This window comes from Cervus canadensis, chromosome 24 (genome assembly GCF_019320065.1).
Source record: "Cervus canadensis isolate Bull #8, Minnesota chromosome 24, ASM1932006v1, whole genome shotgun sequence".
Taxonomy (NCBI): domain Eukaryota; kingdom Metazoa; phylum Chordata; class Mammalia; order Artiodactyla; family Cervidae; genus Cervus; species Cervus canadensis.
This window is the reverse complement of record NC_057409.1, coordinates 49307859-49329640: the sequence shown is the minus strand read 5'-3', so window position 1 is coordinate 49329640 and position 21782 is coordinate 49307859. Positions and strand designations below refer to the sequence as shown.

Sequence of the window (21782 nt, the reverse complement as noted above, 5' to 3'; positions counted from 1 at the left end):
TATACCAGTGTGTCTTATTTAGTCTTTGTTAGAACAGTTCCTAACTATGAAGTATGAGTCATTTTAAATACTAAGTGTAACTTTAGTCAAATTGATTTAAACCAAATAACTTCTTTAAAAAGTAAAATATATTTTCTACTGACTCATCTAACAAAGAATACGAAAACAGGGAAGTGACACCTTCTAATTATGAATTAAGTTGACACAGCAGTGCTACCCCCCGTCCAATCCAGTGCTCCTTGGGCTGGTCAGAGGGAAGAATCATGGCAATCACAAAATTCGTAGAATGGCCAGTGGTCGACAGCGTTCCTCTGCGCTCACTTGTCTTATACAATGGGGCAGTGTAACTTGGTCGTTCTGGTATATCTGTTCTCTTACAGGGCTTTAGCCACATCTAGAAGGAAGTAGACAAAATTTAAGTCACGGCTGTTTGTTATATTTACATATATTTGAACCTGTTTGGCATAAGGTTAGTTATGTCTGCAAATTTCTGTGGATAAATTGAGTTTATTTTTGTCAGCAGTGCTGCCATTGCTCAAAACATTTAGAGCTCTCAGAATTATCTTCAGAACCAGTTTAGAAGCTAAATGAGAAAAAAATAGACATCTCCTCTGAAAAAGCTTACTACCCATCTATTCATCATCTCCATACCACACCTACCTGAGGATGACTTTTGGTGCTCACTAATACTAATAATAAAATCAGATATACTTTTCAAAGGTGAGAGCTGCTACCACTGATACTCAAAATTATGTTGCTTTATTAAAAGCCAATCCCAAAATATTCTGAAAGGATTTTTATCAGTGACTGTTGAACTAGATCACCTCCCCCATGTCAGGTGACTGTTTTGTGCTGTTTAAAACATAGTTGCCTTTATAACTGCAATACAACTCTTAAGATTATTCTTAAAGAGTCATTAGTCAGGTTCCTAGAATATTAAGCATAGTTGAACCTCACCAATCTCAGTAAAATTTTAGAGCAAGTTAATCTCTGGATATAAGAGTAAAGAACAAACTATGATCAGAAAGGGGAAACAGTGTTTCATTTTTAGAACTTGAATACCTTTGTCCGGTAGTAATGGCAATTCTTGACATCCCCACTGTTTGGAGTTCCCTTTTTTTGTTTTGTTTTTGTTTTTCAGGTTTAAGTACAAACTGTATGAAGGCACTAATAGGGGTGCTAGTCTCTCTCCCACACAATTGTGGAGATCTCTAAAGCTGTTCTTCAGCTACTGTTACATACAAGGACTTAACACCCAAGTTGGACATGGTTTGTTTCAACTAAGTGGATTTTTTTAATGGAAGATTTTTTACTAGTGACTTTTCAGAAGATTACCTACTTAAAATCCCATTGACCAGACACTTGAGTTTCTATATGAAAGAAAAAAATTGATCCAGATCAACTCCTGAAATTGCAGACGTTTTGCCCTTGTGACTTTGAGTTTGGGTCTCATATTTGAAACTTTATCTTCCCACAGTATCTTGGTGTATATGGCAGGTTTCTTGCAATCGGCGGTCAGCTGGTCCCTCTCTGTACCTGCTAGAATTGCTCTGAAGGATTACTGCCTGTCTTTGAGTGGCTCCCAGTGTCCCACAAACAGAATTCATGTAAGTTCATGTAAAATTCAGCCTATATTTTATCACTATCCCAGACTGACCCTTCAGATTATGTGAAAATCTCTCTAGCCATCTTCTCATAATGCAGTAACAGCTGGAAACTTAGTATTTATGTAGCTTAGTATGCCCATGCTAAAGACTGGTGCCTAGAAGACAATTTTTTTAAATGGATGGTTTTCATATAATTATCTTTTAACCTGCAAGTTTCACATTTTTAGGTCAATGTATATGTAAGAGAAATCATAAACCTGTGTGTGGATGTAGACACATGTGTACAGTCAGTCCTCATTATTCCTGGATTCCATATTTGCGAATCTGCCTATCACTGAGATTTAGTCCTAATCCTAGGATCGGTATTCTGTGCTTTCATGCTCATTCGCAAGCATCCAGAGCAGCAAAAGCTAAGTCACCAGCAGGCATGTTCCCAGCTGAAGCTGAACCTGGTGACATTCTGCCGCCTGGTTTCAACTCTCACAGCTAGAATATGAACAAGTCTCCTGTCGATGCTGAGCTTTTTGCATTTTGTTTTTTGGTTGATGACTTTTCTGTTTAAAAAGGCCCCTAAGTGTAGGGCTGAGGTGTTGTCTAGCGATATGCCTTATAAATACTGTTTAGGAATGAGTTATAGTCCATGAGTTCAATGTTAATGGATCAACAGTGTATATTAAATAAGGTATCTTTAAACAGAAGCACAAATAGAAGAAAGTTATATATTGATCAGTTAACAAAAATGTGGCCACCTGATTACAGAAACTTAACCTTATATTTTGCCTAGGAGTTCAGTATTCACTAATGTTGGTAGCAAGTTTATAAAACATAACTACTGTAAATAATAAATTGCATATGTGTATGTATGTGTATAAAATAGCCCCCCACATATATATCATTAGAAAATACTAACCACAGGCACTGTATCATAGAGAATTTTGGGATGTGATTCTGCAAGTTTCTTGATCTTTCTATTCCAAGAAGCTCCGTCCAGAAATAGTCCGTGAATGAAAACACCTAAATATAAAAGAAGCAGGTTAATACAGCACTTTGCATATGCATTCAGACTGAGATTGAGTTGTGAAGCTGAAATCCCTACAGGTGAATACTGTGCAAGCAATACTAGGTCAGCAAACGAAGATCTGCTCTAAAACAAAGCCAGTGTTCTGAGTTTGTGTTGATATTCTTAATTTAAGAATAGCTATACTTTGCCTAGTAAAACTTGATGTGGGAGACAAAAAGAGGAGAGGAATTTTAAATTAGTTTACATGAAGTTCTCTGTTTGGGAAAACATTGGTTTCTATTTTAATTGACCAATGACTATAATGTCAAGAGTCCACAAAATCTACAGAAGTTCTTACTGTCATGTAGGGACCCAGTGGCTTCCAGGCAGCATGGGAGCAAAACACCCTTCTGCTGATGTCATATGTCCCGAGAGTTAAATTTCTCCTCCCCTTTTAGAATCTCACTCCAAGGCTGCACCTCAGTCTGTATGAGAATGCAGAAGGCAATGTCATACACGATCAACTGAAGACCATGAATTAAGGAGTTCATGAAACCTGGATCACATCCCTGGCTATCCACTTGTGCAAAGCTTCATGAATTGAATATGGGTATCTGCACACAAAAATATTCATTGTAATTTGTTGCACAGATATGAAGGGAGGCAATGAAGAACTTAGAAAGACATAGGTGAAGAGTTCCTAATGTGCGGTGTGATCTTGAACAATTCATTTAACTCTATATCTGTTTTTTTATCCAGAGAACAATTGGAAGGTATTTGTAAGACAATAATGCATGGTGTGCTGCAGTCTATCAGGTCGCAGAGTCGAACATGACTGAGCGACTGAACTGAATGCCTGTTTTTGTCTACCTTGTACAATTAGAATCAAATCAGCTATACTGATGAAAGCAGTTTGTGAAAATAGGATATGAAAATCCACTTGGGCAGTGCTGTCCAATAGGACTTTCTCCAGTGATGGAAATATTTTATATCTGTGTTTTCCAATATGATTGGCTATTAAAACATGTAAAACATGGCTAGTGGGACCAAGAGATTTAAATTTTATTTTAGTTATAAATTTAAAAGGCCACATGTGGATAGCCCACTGATGGATGTTGAGGGGAAGACTTACCCTCTGTTCTCTCTAGGTTTTAACTGATGGAAAGAATAGCTGGAATAAAAGGTCAATTTTATGTGCTGGCAAAGCACTCGTCCAATAACTTCCCAAGAATAACTCTAGTAAAACTGAATTGCAAAACGCATCTTGAGCCTGGAGCCAGGTCAGGGGTGGCCCTGCCTGAGGGGGCCAGAGAGATCTGCAAGCACATCCTGCATGCCCACGTCTCCAGCCAGACCTAAGTCTGCAGGCCGATCACAATAATAGATGGGAACAGAGAAAGTCGAGGAGACGGCAGTCAGGTCCCAGAGAGCTTTTCATACACTGACCTTGCGGACTGGTAAGCAGAGCCCAGTAAACGTCTGGCTTTAACTAATGGGTGATCTGTTCCTTACTTGGAAAAGAAAGATTATGTCAGAGGGAGTAAAGAGAAGAATTCATCTTAACCCCTTAAGAACAGTGGCAATGGGGATAAAAGTTCCCTCCAACCTAACAACAATTTTATAAGAAATGTGATGGGGACAAATAAATTGTTGTCTCTCATGGGCCATATGGAAAACACAAAACAAAATGACAGGAGATACTAACTGGGTCCTGTTGTAACAGCCCTTCCTGGTCTGTGGGGCTTCCCTGAGAGCTCTGTTGGTAAAGAATCTGCCTGCAATGCAGGAGACCCCGGTTCGATTCCTGGGTTGGGAAGATCTGCTGGAGGAGGGATGGGCTACCACTCCAGTTTTCTTGGGCTTCCCTTATGGCTCAGCTGGTAAAGAATCCGCCTGCAATGCAGGAGACCCCGGTTCGATCCCCGGGTTGGGAAGATCCCCTGGAGAAGGGAAAGCCTACCCACTCCAGTATTCTGGCCTGGAGAATTCCATGGACTGTATAGTCCGTGGGGTCACAGAGAGCTGGACACGCTGAGTGACTTTCACTTGCGTGGTCTGTGAGTCACTTTGCTTCTGTGAGTTGTGGTTGGCACAGGGTGGAGGTGACAGCATCCCCAGCCCTTCTTCACTCCTTCCTGCCTCCTGCTTGCTTTGCAGTGTTTTTCCCATTGATATCTGAATAACTGGGTGCTAGACAGTGATTCAGTTAAGACAAATCTTAGGCAAATACATGTAGACTGATACTAAATCTAGATAGATTTACAATGGCATTGTGGCCACTTTAAAGTCATTTTAAGAGTGAGTAGCTTTTTTCATGGCCCCAAAATACACAAGACCCCACAAAAGACCCCGAATAGCCAGAGCAATGCTCCCTGACTTAAGACTGTATTACAAAGCTACAGTCAGCCAAACAATATGATACTAGCACAAAGATAGAAATATAGATCAGTGGAACAGGATAGAATGCCCAGAAATAAACCCATGCACCTATGGTCAGTTAATCTACAAGAAAGGAGGCAAGACTATACAGTGGAGAAAAGATAGTCTCTTCAATAAATAGTGTTGGGAAAACTGGACTGCTACATGTTAAAAAAAAATGAATTAGAACACTAACACCATACACAAAAGTAAACTCAAAATGGATTACAGACGTAAATGTAATAATGAATACTAAAATACTCTTAGACGAAAACATAGGTAGAATGTAGAAAACATAGGTACATAAATTGCAGCAATATCTTATTTTGATTCATCTCTCAGAGTAATGAAAACTAAAAATAGAGCTACCATATGATCCACAATCCCACTCCTGGGCATATATCTGGAGAAGAACATGGTTTAAAAGGATACATGATGCCCCAGTGTCCACTTCAATACTGTCTACAATAGCCAAGACATGGAAGCAGTCTAAAAGTTCATCGATACATCGATGAATGAAGAAGACATGGTACATATACACAATGGAATATTACTCAGCCACTAAAAGTGAAATAATGCCATTTACAACAACAGAATGGACCTGGAGTTGTCATACTAAGTGAAGTCAGAAAGACAAATACCATATGATATCACTTATATGTGGAATCTAAAACTATGACACTAATGACCCTATCTATGAAACAGAAACAGACTTCTAGAGAACAGACTTGTGATTGCCAAGGGGAGGAGCTGGGGAAGGGGTAGAATGGGCGTTTGGGGTTAGCAGGTGTAAGTAAGCCATTACATACGGGAAGTATAAACTGCAAAATCCCACTGCCTAGCACAGAAAACTGTATTCAGTATCCTGTGATAAATCATAATGGAAAAGAATATAAAAGGATGTGTGTGTGGGTGTATATAAAACATATATATGTATTATATATACATATGTATAACTGAATCATTCTGCTGTAGAGCAGAAATGAACAGAACATGGGAAATCAACTGCACATCAATTAAAACAACAAGCCATAAAAAGATTGTGGCTGATTATCCCATGTATTGTAATTTGATTACTTTCTAGTCAACATATTTTTTTAGAAATAACTTCAGAATTACAAAGTTGTGTAAGACTAAAACAATGTAAGGGACATATACTCTATTCAGATTCATGTCATCCCCATTTTTTTCTTATCCTTGCTCTCTCTTGCTCATTCTGCCTTTTGAACAGCTGAGAAAATTGAGCAAGAAGGTGATGTTTTTGTTCAGTGTCAAGATATAAGCCAACTCATTCCACTGCTGCTACTCACCATCCTCTGGAGCGTGCTTGTACTCTTTGTCTTCCATCACTTCATAGTCAAACCCAAGAAGATCAATGGGGATGGTGTGTTTCCTGGCATAGTTTTGCTGGGCACCAGTCAGGAAGGCTTGTGTGAAGAAGAAGCCAGAAAGCCAGAAGACTGGAGGAGGGCCGACCTCGTACCATTGCTGTGGTGTCAAAGCACAAGTGTCCAGACACTAGAGCCTTTCAACTCTGAATGCAACATGGCTTAATAAAATTTGCCCCAAACACTCCCCCTGTGATTCTCTAGTAAAGTAATAAGCTAACACTTGGAGGAATAAAAAGCCATACTCTCAAAGTTTGAAAAACAGCCAGCACATTGTGTTCTGGCGTCAATTTCATACCCACTGCACCAGCTTGTGCAGCGATATGAATGCAGATACAAATGCCTGTTTTATACACGCCCAGTGACTGTTTCGGGCTTCCCAGGCAGCGCTAGTGGTAGAGAATCCACCTGCCAATGCAGGAGATGTAAGAGACATGAGTTCAGTCCCTGGGTCCAGAAGATCCCCTGGAGAAGGAAATGGCAACCCACTCCAGTGTTCTTGCCTGGAGAATCCCATGGACAGAGGAGCCTGGGAGGCTTCTGTCCATGGGATCCCAAAGAGTCGGACACGACTGAGCGACTTCACTTCACTAGTACTACAGAAGGCCTGTATTATAAAAGGGGAGTTTAGTCAGTCCACCCCTGGAGAAATGTCCTCACAGGCAATTTTTGATGCATTATATATAGTACCTGGGAAATTAATACTTCTAACAGAACTGTTAATAAGAACACTGTTAAGAACCAATATTGCCAGGTAATTAGGAGGCAGACTTCTGCCCACTCTACATTTCCAAGACAATTAGCCCATTACTGACTTGGGCTGAAACAGCAATCTAGTGATTTCATGACCTGGAAGAGTGCTGCACAAGGAAGAAATAATTCTCCTTACCAGTAGCGTGTGTGGCCTTGTAGGAGAATCTGTTGTAGGGATCTCTTAAAGCTAAATATTCAATAGAAATATCAACACAGCGAGTCCCTTTTTCTGCTCAAATGTCATTGATTTGAATTTCTAACTTCACTGAACATGAACACCTCTCCTAAAGAAGCTTCCAGTGATTCTACTTCCAATATTAGTATTTTGACAATTTAGTGCAACAGTTACATAAACTATATGCGATATTGAGTAGTGGTCATTTATGCTTGGCATGCACAGAAAAACTAGACAATAATGCTCGTTATGGGTTCCCTGGTGGTTCAGATGGTAAAGAATCCACCTTCAATGCAGGAGACCCAGGTTTGATCCCTGGGTCAGGAAGATCCCCTGGAAACAGAAATGGCTACCCACTCTAGCATTCTTGCCTGGAGAATCCCATGGACAGAGGACCCTGGCAGACTACCGTACATGGGGTCGCAAATCCTAGTGAAGAAAATGAAATCAAAAGAAACCTAATATGTGAGCATTTGGATGAACTCACCTGCAGAAACTTTAGTCTTGCAAGGAAGTCATTCACATAGCTCCCAAGGGGTTTAAGGCTCGGGTACGATTTCCCCATCCACATTCCTGGGATCTTGACATTCAGAATGCTGCTAACCACTTCCTCAAGTTCTGTAGACATCACTACAAGTCCCTGAAACACATTTAACCATTGTTTGACATGACAGTATTCTAACATTTGAGTAATTTTATAATTAAACTTGTTTACAGTTATGATTAGTTAAGTATAGCAAAAAAAAAAAAAAAAGGAGAAAGAAAAGGTATTTTCTTTGGCTCACAAGTAAGACGTGGAATCTTTGAGTTATTTCTTGGAAAAATATAACGATTTTAATCTAATCAAATTTTAATGTAAAGTTTCTTTTATTGAAATATAAAGAATACTGACATAAAGTATCAATTTTAGATGTACAACATAATGATTCAATATTTGTGTATATGGTAAAGTGATCACTACAATAAGCCTAGTTAACATGCATCACCATACATGGTTACATTTTTTTGTGTGATGAGAACTTTTAAGATCTACTCTCTTAACAACTTTCAAATAAGCAACACAGTATTACTGACTGTGGTCACTAAGCTGTACAGTGTACCTCCAGGACTTGTCTTGTAGCTGAGAGTTTGGACCTTTTGACTACCTTTACCCATTCTGCCCCGCCTGGAAGATCTTAATCAACACTCGGCTTCTCACTGTCTACTAAGTCACAGCCTAACTTTGACTTAAGTTTATTTATCTATTAAATAGACAGCTAACATACCTCTGTCCTGACCTTCTTAAAAGGATAGTGATAAATATAAAATGAGCAAAATGATTCAAAGTGCCTTGAAAGGTTGAATATCCTGGATTGCAAGTGTGAAGTCAAATTGATTTTTATCCCATTTTGAAATGTAAAATAGATTTTACATCATTGCATAATGAAGACTTCCCTTTACCTTTACACTTCAGAATAAAATTGAAGATCCTAACAGATGGTAAAACTTTGAGACCCCTGAAAATTCCTATGTGATCTTGCAACTGGGCCAGGTGCCATCATTTCTGTTTTCTCCATAGCTGACAATATCATTCCAGCTAACATATGGAGAAAATTTTAGAGTAAATTTAATGGATTAAACACCCACATTTCATTTTCCTCATTCTCCAAACCCTGAAATAATGGTAGAGGAATTTATTTCTTAAAAGCACAAGCCTAGGAACCTTCCTAGTGGCCCAGTGGTTAAGATTCCACGGTTCCACTGCAGGGGGCACAGGTTCGATCCCTGGCGGGAAACTAAGATCCTGTATGCTGTGTGGTATGGCCAAGTCCGCCCCCGGAAAACAAAAAATACTACACCTCCAAAAAACCCCCATAAGCCTACAGGTGCAAAAAGAAGCAGAACGATACTGGGAGCTAGAAAGCATGTTGGCAGCTGACTCAGCTGTGCCGAGAAACTCGATCCTAAACTGGCAGAGGGCAAAGCTGAGGATCAACTAGGATATTCAAGATATTTGAAACTGATGGCCTTAGCCAGGGAGGAGAAGAAGGTGGTGCTCAAATGAAGATTGTTGGGATCTGCCTTAAAACACAGAGTCCTGGGTCTTTCCCCACAAAACTGCACATCGCCTACTTTGAATGAAACCTGGACAGGAAAATGAAGAACCTCATAGAGGGGAAGAATGCCAGGCTGAGTTGGTGTCAGAATTCCCATCTCGAAATCGGGATTTAAGTGAATCCACGTGTACCAGCCGCTGAGCTCCCACAGGCCTCTTTCCCCTTTTATCTCCTAAAACGTGGAAAGCCAGGCCTTCACTTTCCAGGAAGGACACAGGAAGAGCCAGGTTAAGGAGAAACATAAGATACCGAATACTTAGCCAAACAGCCCTGCCAGATAGACTCCTCTTTCAACAACTCATAACCAACCACTCTCCTCCACCTCCACCGCTACGACAAGAAACCAGCTCAGCTGGAAAACTTCCATCGTATAATTGGCTTCTGCCTATGTTCTGGTTTCCCTACAATCCGTTCCGCAGAGATCAGAGCAATCTTCAAAAATACAAAACAGGTCATTTCACTTTATTGCTTAAATTCCTCTGAAGGCCTCCCTTTGCCTTTGCACTTTAGAATAGAATTGAAGATCCCGACCTTGGCCGACAAGGCCATCGCGAGCCTGTGCCTTCCTCTCTGTTCTACCGTCTCCCTCGTGTTCCCCCTTCTCAAGCCAAACCAGCCTTCCCTATGGTACCCTCGACCACACCAGGCTGCTGTTCTCAGGGCCTTCCTGCCAGCTCAACCCGCTGCCCAAACATCCCATGGCCTGCCCCTCCCATCGGGCCTCTCCTCAGAATGGCCTGACTCCAAATGACTGCGTTTCCCACCTCTCACCCTCCACATCCTTATCCCATTTTATTTTTTTTCCATAGACTTTACCATTGACTGAAAAGTGTATTTGTTAATTGTTTGTCTCCCTCACTAAGGTAAGCTCACTGAGGGCAGAAGCTTTGTTTTTCTTACCTCTTAACGCTTACTGCCTTCTTAGCATATATCTCATCCAGCAAATGACTGCTTTACGTACCATACTCTATACTCACTTACCCACTTATTAACTGCCAACCCCAGAATTCCATACACATTTTAAGGGCAGGGATTTTCTTTCTATTCCAGAACCAAGAAAAGCACTTTCACAGAATCTGTGCCCAATACATGCTGGCGAGTAAATGAATGATTTATTTTGATGATTTTTCCTGGCTGGACTTTCCCTTACCTTGATTGCTTTCTGGATGTTAATGCATGAGTCTCTTATGGTCTGCAGCAACTTATTGAACCGTCCCATTTCTTGAACAAGCACTGTGTTCATGCTCTGAGTGTACGTGGTTGGGTATCTCCTCATTGCAGACTCAACGTCAAAGTTGTTCGGAAGTTTACCCAAGATGTCACCAGCAACCTCATTTACCACTTCATCCGAAGATTTTGCACCAGCATCTGCTGAACGAGACTGGGAAGAATTCAAACTATGAATCAGAAATGCTCACAAAGGTCTAAGAATTGCTGGATGGGAAAATTCCTCAATTTTGTAAGAATGAGTACTACTTTGCTATTTTATCTATGATTCTTCTCCACATAAGATTTATTGACATGATGGTAACAGGCACGGGAATGGAGCTTTAGGAGAAAAACAGCTGTTAGAAGTTTATGTACAATGTTCACAGCAAAAGGAGGTCTGGAGGAAGCATTGTGCTCTCTGGGAATTGAGGGAAGGGCAGATGCTGTGGACAGAGGGAGCAAAAGCATTCACCATGGTGAGGTGGTCAAGTGATGATGGGTATCAAAGCCCACAAGGAGGAAATCTGGTTTTGCTATGAGAAAGCTTGCCACAAACATATTTGCTAATAATAACTCTGTTGCCTACTGGTTGCCAAAAGCAGAGATATAGCTTTCTCCTTGAATCCAAGAGGGCAAAGAAAATAAGCTCTAATCTTCCAAGCAGTTGGAAGAGTTATAGAGATAGGGCAGACTTTAGTAATTCACACTGGAAGCAAGGAAGGGGAATTTCATTTCAATTTTTATTTCTTAAGTTTATAGTGGCACCATATAAATGAATCTATATTTTCTGAGAAAACCTTTAAATCCTCAAAATAAATGTGTGTGTGTGTGTGTGTGCATGGAGACAGAATGAGCACTATTAGAATATAAATGAATACATCTCATATTTTTTCAGCCCCAGGAAATTGTGTTTAGTCTTATTTCAGATTTTATATTTTCTAGTTTCTATATTGGATCTATTCCATACATATTGACAGTGACTTCTACTGAAGTTTCTAGTAAGATTTTTAATGGTACCCTAACACCTTCCTATAAAAATGTGCAATAAAAAATTAAATGTTAGTATTAATTACAAGCTAGGAAAAAAGGGGGGGGGGCTATGCTAATATAGTAATCCTTTACCACAATCCCAAACTACTAGGTTTACAACCAAATATATAAAACAAATTACAGATAATAAAGAAGGTAATGAATATTTGGTCAAAACTAGTGAAATATCTATTTCTGTTGCATTTGAAGAATGATATGCTGATTTCTATTTGTATTTTGATGTGCATACAATGTACTATAAACTCATTAAAAACATTACTGTTTTCTAACAAGAGCTGCACCTCCATCAAACACCCCCCCCCAAATAAATCCTAGGCCTATAACCCTTCAAAAATGTAAGAAAAATATTTTAGTAACACAAACATTCCTATACCTATTTCTCACACACCAGAATCACACAGTTGGGGAGATACGTTTTAATAGTAATATCCAACTGATATTGAGAATTAAGAGCAAAAGGGTATTATTTATTTGTAATTATTTAACTTGGGTTCTTTTTTAACTGTCTTTTCTTAAGAGTTTTCATAAATACCATTTGAAATCTTCTAACAGTTGTTTTCCTTTTATTAAACAAATAAAGATAAGTGGGATACATTTTCAAGGAGACATCATGGAATTCAACCTTTCCATTTCTAGTTTAACAATATTTTAGGTCGAAACAATTTTCTTATTTGAAAGCAAGTCTAGCACTTCAAGACAGCTCTGCAGAAGTAACATTCTCAACCCCACTAGCTCCTCTCACTTCAAAAGATCTTTTATTTCAACATGCAATGTGAAGGTCCTGTCCTCATGACCTTGCTCTCTAAACCGCTGTTCTGGTTGCCTCTGAACTGTGGTAAACTCAATGCTGAATCACTGAACGCCTGCCTACCCATTACATTAATTGTATTTGCCAATCTGAGTTGCAGAATATTGAAAGAGGTTGTTTAATCACATACTGAGAAGATATCCCAAGTGTATTTAAACTTGTTTGTTTGATTCTGAGTCATTTTCTGTTGGAATACGACCACTGCTTTATGTATTCTGTAATATGGCACAGTCCATCAAGTTTAAAAAAAGCCGAAGGCTCTATAAATCTCCTGTTGTCAGACTATTGCATACTACATGCACTAAAGTTGCTAAAGATCTACGTATTCTTGTCTATATATGATTTCATGCTCGAGCAATAATTGATCTTAGTGGTATTAACATATAAAATGGACATCAAAACATGGTCTTTGTTCTTTCTGCCTTATTAGCAGATGTCATTTTACAACAGACCAGAACCAGAAGTTCCATGAACTCTTCCATCAATGACAGCACACTAGTCCATCCTCTCAATCTGGTTCTTTACAGTTTGAGCCACCAAAGAAGTCTGGTTCTTGGACTTACCTGGTGGCTCAGATGGTAAAAGTCTGCCTGCAATGCAGGAGACCCAGGTTCGATCCCTGGGTGGGGACGATCCCCTGGAGAAGGAAATGGCAACCCACTCCAGTATTATTGCTGGAAAATCCCATGGACAGAGGAACCTGGCAGGCTACAGTCCATGGGGTCTCAAAGAGTCAGACATGACTGAGCGACTTCATTTTCTTTCTTTCTTTCAATCCAGTTCTTAGTTCCCCTAGCATCTCTGGTTATCTGCCTTTGAGGTTTATTCCATTTTTAGACTCTAGAAAGAGTATCACACAGCTTAAAACACAGATTCTGGAGCCAAACTAGTGGGAGTCAGACTACTTGGCGCAGAGTCCTGGCTTTAAATTGTATTAGCTGACCTTGAGTTAACTACTTAATCGTTCTGTGTCTAAGTCTTCTAGCTATAAAATGGGAATAATTAGCACCTTATCTCACAGGACTGTCCTAACCATTACACTGTTATGCATAAACCATTTAGAACAGTGCTCCCATACAAGAAGCACTATAAAATAATTAACTATTATTATTATTACTTTGAGATTCCATAAAAATAAAAAAAAGATCAGCTTGAAATCAGTTAGGGGAATAATTTGCTTAATGAATAATCATCCTTAACTTACTAAAATTTCATGCAGTCATTAAGGGAACTCACCATTTGGACTAATTTGCTTTCAGAACTAAAACAAACAAGCATATCTTCTAACAGAAAACAATATAGAAGATCTCTTAATAGACAAGTAAGATTAAACATCTTTCATTCAAAGAACTAACCTGTGCCACGGCATGCTGAATCCTGGTGCCTTCAGAGGTCATCCTCTGATGTGCCCTTAAGTTTATGCTCTCACCAGCAGAGCTGCATGTCTCAGAGGCAACAGTTCTCCTAAATCTTTTAATTTATTTCATACTTACTATTATATTTTAAACACTATATAATCTGATAAAATACTGATGTGACAAAAAAACTACGCAAACTAGGTTAAATGTTCTGGAACATTTGATAAAGATAAGTCATTAAAAATGTTGCATTAGTAAGAGACTAGAAAATTAAATAGGGAAAATTCTAGATGAATTCTGGCATCAAACTGCTTCCAGGCACCTTTGAAACTCTTCTTCCACTTTAAGAAATTTATAAAGGACATAATATATGTTCTGGGGCATAATTCAAGCCAAGAGAGGCAAAATGGAATTCCTAGCAGCAGAATGATATCAAAGAATATTCAGAGATACTCAAAGAATGCTATTCAAAGAACTGCTGGCAGCAGAATGATACTCAAAGATGCTTTCCAAATCAAAAGCCTGGCGAAAACAAAACTCACACATTCATTTACTCTATGTTTAAACTTATTTTTAAGGTACGTATTTTCTTTTCTTTTCCTAAAAATGGTTCTCCACTTGAACAGATGGAATCCTGGGCCTGGACCTCTCCTGAGTGGGCTCATGCTGCTTGGGGACCATCCTTTGCAGCCTCAGAATCCACCAATGCACAGATCACACACCTGTGTGAGAAGAATGTTATCGAACAGCAGCTGAGTTTCCGACTGATCTTTAGTGATATCGGCGTTGGCATTCATCCCAAAGATTTCCGGAGCTGGGGTCAGAGGCAGTGTCTTTGTGTATTCAATGTAGCTGTTGTGCTGCAAAGATAAATAACAAGGAGCCAGGAGGTTAGAAATCAATTATCCTGTAGAACTTGCTCACTGAAAAGAGGTAATTTTCAGTGCTCAGGTTATTGAGTGGATGAGCCTGTGAGACTGGACACTGAATGCTTTCATTTTCTTTCATCCAGGGCCAAAGCATTAAAAAAAAGGAAAAAAAAAAAAAAGATATGGACACATTTAGAAAGAGAAAAAAAATGTCCCACTCAGTTGAAATGAATTTTTAAATGGAGAGAGGAATATCCTGGCTACTTCATTTAGAAATTTCTTCCACAGAAATCTTTCCGTGTTGCATTTGCTGATGACTGTTCTTAATTTACCACAGTAGTTTCTTTTCTGCTTTACTCTGATTTTTCTGTTTCCTCTTATTGTGATAAATCCACTTAATTCAGAAAAGTAAAAATTACCTGAGATTTTATCATCATGAAATAACCACCATTAATATAATTCTTTTATACTCATGCACACATGTTTTATATTTACGTAAACTTCTTTTTTTTTTTTTGAGAGGGACGGAGTCAGCTTGTGACTGATTCCGACGACTTTATTGAGGGGTAACATACATATATATACTAACAGGATTCACCAAATTTTAGATCAAAGACTTGCATACGTGCAGAACTGCAGACACTAGTTTTAGCTCAGGAGTTTTATCTTAACTCCAGCAGAGCATGGCACCAGCGTCTTACAATCAGGTAAAGACTACCTAGACATAAGCCATTCACAGGAGCCCGATAATCTTATCAGAGTCAGGAAAATGGGCAAATGGTGGCTGCAGCGATTTCCTTGAGGGAGGTGAGAAAGGCCAATTTGCACTTTAACAAATCAGGGGTGGCGGGACAGAGAGGGACCTCTTGATCTCTCTCAGGGCCGAGAAGGGGCCTGAGCAGTCAGGCCGGCTCCCCGCAACCAGGAGCTTCCTTTTCTTCTTGTTCAATGTCTGCCAGTTTGCCATAGTTTAAAGGCTTAGAACGTGCCTGTCTGAGTCCTTCAAGAATACATCTGACAAAATGACTCTGATCCCATCTTCCTTTAGCAGTGTTATAGTCCTAGTCTGGTTCTGTAGCTGGGACCGCCTGACTCCCAGTGGGGAGGGCAGTTATCTCGTCCTCCCTCTTTCCCACTGATTCATTACCAAGCCACTCATCACCATAAGCAACCGCTTTTCCCAAAACTCGAGCCTTTGAGTCAGGAGTCAACGTTTGTCCCAAGATATACATTACATCTTTCCAAGTGAGGTCATAATGCAGAGTAACACCTTTAAAAGCTCTAATATATTTTTCTGGGTCCTCTAAATAGTCTCCCAGATCCTCCTTGATTCTTTGTATCTCTTGATCTATTATGAATAATGCTGCTATGAATATTTGTGTCCAAGTTCTTTTATGGACATGTTTTCAATTCTCATTGGTAAATACTGGGAACTGGAACTGCTGGGTCATGGTAACTCTATTTTTGACCTTTTGAGGATGGTCAGACTGTTTCCCAAAGCAGCCGGGCCATTTTATTACTACCAGCAACGTATGAAGGCTCCAATTCTCTACATCCTTGCCAACATTTGTTACTGTCCATTCTTTTGATTACAGCCATCCTCGTGGGTTCTGGCAGCATGTTTATAACTAAGAGCAGCAGTTAATATACTCTGGGCAAGCGTATTCTCTGACCAACCATAGGACTCCCAGGACTCAGTCACCATGGGATGTAGAACAAGGATAATACTGATCACACTCCCTGTCTACTGCCTGGATAGGTAAGGACAATGGTTCTCGAAATGTGGTTCCCAGACCGGCAGCACTGGCTGCATCACCAGGGAACCAGTGAGAAATGCAGAGACTCCACCGAGACACTGAGTCCAAGACTGCGGGGCTGGGCCAGCTCTCTGTAATTCCGGTGACCACGAGGCCTGCACACAGCCTTTCTGCCCTCAATGCCAGCTTTGACCCCCTTATTGGTAGTGATCAATATGTACCAAATCCTTCCTCCCCTGCAAATGAGGATGACAGAGACCAAGGAAAGCTTTCTGAAGGATTCAATCATGCAACTCAAGTGGAAATTCTGTCAACGCCTTCCATTAATGAGTGAGTGACAGACACTATTGGTGTAAAATGTTCACGATAATTAATGTTGAGCACAGAAGAAATATCCAGCTGGAAGGTAAAGAGGAATTTCACAAGCACCATCTGAGGCAGTAGTAACACAGATGGGATTTCCGTCATACATGATACTTTCAAAGCTCCTTATCCACTCAAGGTTTCAGAGAGCATGCACGCTAGCTCGCTGGGACGTGGATGACACAGGCGTGGCCCTGGGCAGTCACCTGAGACACAGTGACGTCTCCTCGGTACCGTGAAGCACACCGCAGATACTCAGCTGACAAAGCAAGAACCACCGCTTGTCTCTTCCCCACACTGCCACTTAAAAACCTCTCCACGCACATTTCTTACAAGCCTATGGATTCAGCTGTTAGGGACACCTCTTTGTAGCTTCATTTTTGTTACTTCCTTCAGATACTGGTCCGACTCACTGCTTCTCTCCCCCTTCGCTTGCAGCCAGGCTCACAGCAAGCCCATGTGCTCTTGCTCAGCAACTCCCGCCAGGCGGTCAGGAGAGGAAGAACCCGGGGCAGAACCGCTAACACCTTCCATCAGGGCAAAACCGGGGCAGCTCTTCCAGCTGTCCCCTGACTCCCATCCCTCAGCGACCACCCTGTCTTTCACAGCATCTCTCTAGTCTGAGACGTCGCGGTGTCTCTGAGTAGATTCAGAACCTTCTGGTAAGCGTCCAGGACGGCCTGAGCGGTGGGTCTCTCTGCAGGCACCTGGCTCTTACATGCCTTGTGAATGTCAAACAAGTGGAATCGGACCATGTCACTCCCCTCCAAGTGCCCCAGAAGGAAACTGGAGACGTCGGGAATCTTCCAGATGTCAGTCTTCTCGTCATACGCAGGCATGAGGTCGTCCTGGAAGGGCACGTCCTCTCCAAAGGGCCACAGCTGCTCTGGGGCCACGAAGTCCCCACGGAGCTCCCGGTGGCCGCACTTCACCAGGGCCCTGGAGCTGCGGTTCACCAGCGGCAGGGCGTCCAGGTCATTGAGCACGATGCTGAAGTTGGCGGTCAGCAGGTACTGGGACAGGGTCTTGGGCAGGTCGCTGGAGTCGCACATGACCAGCGTGCCCAGGGGGCTGCGGTGCAGGAAGTCGAGGACGGCCACGTAGCCCAGGGCCAGCTGCAGCTGGAGCTGCCACGTGTTCAGGCTGCGGTACTTGGCGAGGCTCAGCGTCGCCTCCAGGTTGCCCAGGGGGCCCAAGGGGTGGTACTCAGTGAGGATGGTGTTGTCATCCTCACAGTAGCCCAGCAGCGTGACCACGTGCTCGCTCTGCAGCGCCCGCAGCATCTGCAGCCCGTGCAGGAAATCGTCTCTCACCTCCGGCCTGGTGAGCCGCGACAGGGCCACCTTGCGTTCCTTCCACTCGGACAGAAACACCGTCCTTGAGATCCCGGGCCTGCATCTTTCTCACTGGAGCCCTCCCTCCAGGTGTCTCCCAGGACTCCAGTGGACTCTACGACGCCGTTCGTTCACCAATCCGGCCTCACAGTCTCCGGAGCATCTTCCCCCAATGCCTGATTCTTAGAAGCTGACCTGGGCTTCTGCGACACTCTCCCATGGGCTCTACCACTGCTTCCTCTTTTCCAGTCCATTCCCCGCAGCAAACAGGATCTCTTTTCTTTCCTGCGGTCCCTTCCCCCGGCCAGGCACGCGGGCTCCTTATATTTACCTAAACTTCTATCAAGATTCCATGAGCGTTCAAAGTGTTAGTTGCTCAGTCGTGTCTGACTCTCTGAGACCCTACGGACTGTAGCCTGCCATGCTCCTCTGTCCATGGATTGCTGTAGGCCAGAATACCGGAGTGGGTGGCCAGTTCCTTCTCCAGGGGATCTTCCCAACCGAGGGATCCATACTTTTCCTTAGAGCACAGGGAACCAATGCTATGTGGTACCCTGGAGGGGAGGGGAGTTTGGGGGAGAATGGATACATGTACATGTGTGGCTGAGTCTCTTTATTGTCCGCCTGAAACTATCACAACATTGTCAATCAGCCATACTCCAATATAAAATACAAAGTTTAATAAAAAGATTTAAAAAAAAAAGATTCCATACTTGTCTTGATGCTCACATGTGTTTAGTCACTCAGTCACGTCCAACTCTTTGCAACCCCGTGGACTGTAGCCTGCCAGGCTCCTCTGTCCATGGGGATTCTCTATACAAGAATACTGGAGTGGGTTGCCATGCCCTCCTCCAGGGGAACTTCCCAACCCAGGGATCGAACTCAGGTCTCCCACATTGCAGGCGGATTCTTTACCATCTGAGCCACCAGGGAAGATATGTATAATCAGGGAAGGATATGTATAATTATACACATTCATATATATACATATACACTTACATATACACACATACACACGGTGAGGTGGGGCAATTGGTCACTGATGATTTTTCTATATGGGTCACATTACATGACCTGACTTTAGCTTGCCGTCTTCTTACTTTCCAACTCATCCCTGGAAATCCTGTTGCCATGACTCCCCGTGTTGACTTCCCCGCCCCATCTGTGACCAGGCTCTGGAACCAGTGTTTCTCTTCCTCTCTCAGTGTCTGCCTGCGGCCAGAGCTCATCCAAGTGGATGTGGAGTCAAGGCATGTGCCTCTGTTGCCTGTGGCTGTGTGTTTAACTTTCAATATGTGCCCTTTTGACTTCTGGGAATAAACCGAGAACCAATTTAATTGTACCGGCAGTCCCTAGACGTCTACTGTGTGATAATCTGAAGGCAAATACATCTGTTAGACAGGACTGGAAAAAATAGGAGCCGACAACCTTGGTCTTGTGAAGCAGGTGTGATGCTCCGTCCCTTTCTACCTTTGGGATCTTGGGCAAGTTATTTAAGTTTAGTGAACTTACTTTCTTCCTTGTAAAATAGGAGGAATAATAGCATCAATGTTAATTCGATGCTGTAATGAGATAATTACATGTAACTGCTTTGTAAATAATTAAGAATGATCTGCATATTAACTATTACTGTTAATACTATTTTGTAACCCCCTTCTCCGCTCAGATGGTAAAGCGTCTGCCTACAATGCGGGAGACCCGGGTTCAATCCCTGGGTTGGGAAGATCTCCTGGAGAAGGAAATGGCAACCCACTCCAGTATTCTTGCCTGGAAAATCCCATGGACTGAGGAGCCTGGTAGGCTACAGTCCATGGGGTCGCAAAGAGTCGGACACGACTGAGCGACTTCATTTCTCCCATTTTAATTGGGGGCAATGTCTTTTGACCCAAAGGTCTGAATTCACAGTAAGAGAGTTTCAGGTCACTGAGGAAGACATTCTTGGGCGAGGAGCGTTTCTGATAGTCCTCACATTACAGCAAACAGGAAACCACTAACTCCATCTTTGCATAGCGTTTGCTCTGTCCCTGTAAGACCGAAGGGCACACAATGGTTAACCAAACAAAAAAAAAGCCTCTGGGGGGAAAAATCACCATTTTCGGTATCAGGGGAATTTCATGCTTTACTGCTTTCAGTTTTCCTGAAGAGCACGTGTACTTACATCACCAGCAGGAGGCGCGAAGTAGATGCCACTGGAGTCGAACTTGTAGTGCGGGTTCTGAACTAGCTCCGGGTTGTAGAATTTGTCGAGGATGCTGCGCAGCGTGCGCCGGTCCCAGTCGTCGGTCACACGGCCGCCGTAATTGCACTCGCCGGTCATGTAGCGCAGCGCGTCGTAGGGCAGTTCCTGCGGGAGAGCGCCAGTCACTCAGCCAGGCAAGACTCGGCAGCCCCGTCATACAGAACTGTGTCTCCCGTTTGCTCATGTTGTTTACAAAACACTTGCATCTCCACAATTTCCCTTTATATGTTCACTTCCCAGCTACTTTACTGCAATTTTCCCCAGAGTCTCTCTCTCTTTTACTATGTGCCTGATGCAAAATACATTAGAACATAATACCATCCTTCAAAATCCAGCACTGCTAAGTGACGTTCAAAACCAATCAAATCAGAGATAATCAGTTTTAATTTCCTTCACCACGTTTTTATACTTGTATACATTGATATTTTGTCAATTGGACAATTTTGCATATAATTTTTCACCAAATCTCATATGTTTTACTGTTTCTTAAAATAGTATATGAAAATACTATTTTAATAATCATAATACTGAAGACTTTAGTGGCTCCTAATTTTCTACTTTGTTAACTTATGTTTCACTAAATATACGCTTATTAAATTTTCTAATGATTCTTTAGTCTAGATTCCTAAAAAGGAAATTACAACGTCAATGGAAAGGAATTTATAAAAATCGATTAATGTTATCAAACTACTTTCCTGAAAGACTGTAGCAACTGTAGTTGCTAAATCAGTTTTAAAATCTTTGCTAATTTGATTTCCCAAAGATAATTAATATTATGTTCATTTGCATTTTTTAGAATACCAATAAAATTTATGATCTTTTAACTTTTTTAATTTATTTATTTTAATTGGAGGCTAATTACTTTACAATATTGTAGTGGTTTTGCCATACATTGACATGAATCCTCCACGGGTGTACATGTGTTCCCCATCCTGAACCCCCCTCCCACCTCCCTCCCCATCCCATCCCTCTGGGTCCACCCAGTGCACCAGCCCCGAGCACCCTGTCTCATGCATCCAACCTGAACTGGTGATCTGTTTCACAATTGATAATATACATGTTTCAATGCTATCCTCTCAAATCATTCCACCCTCGCCTTCTCCCACAGAGTCCAAAAGACTGTTCTTTACATCTGTGTCTTTTTGATGTCTCACATACAGCGTTATCATTACCATCTTTCTAAATTCCATATATATGCGTTAGTATACTGTATTGGTGTTTTTCTTTCTGGCTTACTTCACTCTGTATAATAGGCTCCAGTTTCATCCACCTCATTAGTACTGATTCAAATGTATTCTTTTTAATGGCTGAGTAATATTCCATTGTGTATATGTACCACAGCTTTCTTATCCATTCGT

At 41.6% G+C, this 21782-nt stretch overlaps 2 protein-coding genes across 2 annotated transcripts in view; both read right to left on the bottom strand.

Annotated features, from left to right (window-relative positions):
• Positions 1–17: 17 nt before the first annotated feature.
• DNAH7 (dynein axonemal heavy chain 7) overlaps positions 18–21782 on the bottom strand; it is a 251585-nt gene continuing 229820 nt past the window's right edge. The window contains exons 59-65 of the mRNA XM_043444898.1: positions 20344–20529; positions 14585–14722; positions 10588–10818; positions 7829–7981; positions 6336–6513; positions 2518–2621; positions 18–394 (exon numbers count right to left, since the gene is read on the bottom strand). Of these exons, the coding sequence (XP_043300833.1) occupies positions 188–394; positions 2518–2621; positions 6336–6513; positions 7829–7981; positions 10588–10818; positions 14585–14722; positions 20344–20529 (1197 nt within the window). The 3' untranslated portion in view covers positions 18–187. The remainder of the gene's footprint in view (positions 395–2517; positions 2622–6335; positions 6514–7828; positions 7982–10587; positions 10819–14584; positions 14723–20343; positions 20530–21782) is intronic.
• On the bottom strand, positions 16836–20278 carry LOC122426731 (protein O-mannose kinase-like). The gene is made up of 2 exons (XM_043445852.1): positions 20181–20278; positions 16836–18249 (listed from the first exon to the last, which is right to left on the bottom strand). Exons 1-2 carry the CDS (start codon positions 20276–20278, stop codon positions 17454–17456), a joined length of 894 nt encoding a protein of 297 aa, XP_043301787.1. The 3' UTR covers positions 16836–17453.

What these genes read in the sequence shown, in the direction of transcription:
- LOC122426731 (XM_043445852.1), bottom strand. Translation starts at nt 20,278, where the DNA reads ATGGTGATTTTTCCCCCCAGAGGCTTTTTTTTTGTTTGGTTAACCATT. An exon ending in AAACGCTATGCAAAGATGGA is followed by an intron (nt 18,250 to 20,180) that starts GTTAGTGGTTTC and finishes CCAGTGAGAAAG; the next exon opens with ATGCAGGCCCGGGATCTCAA.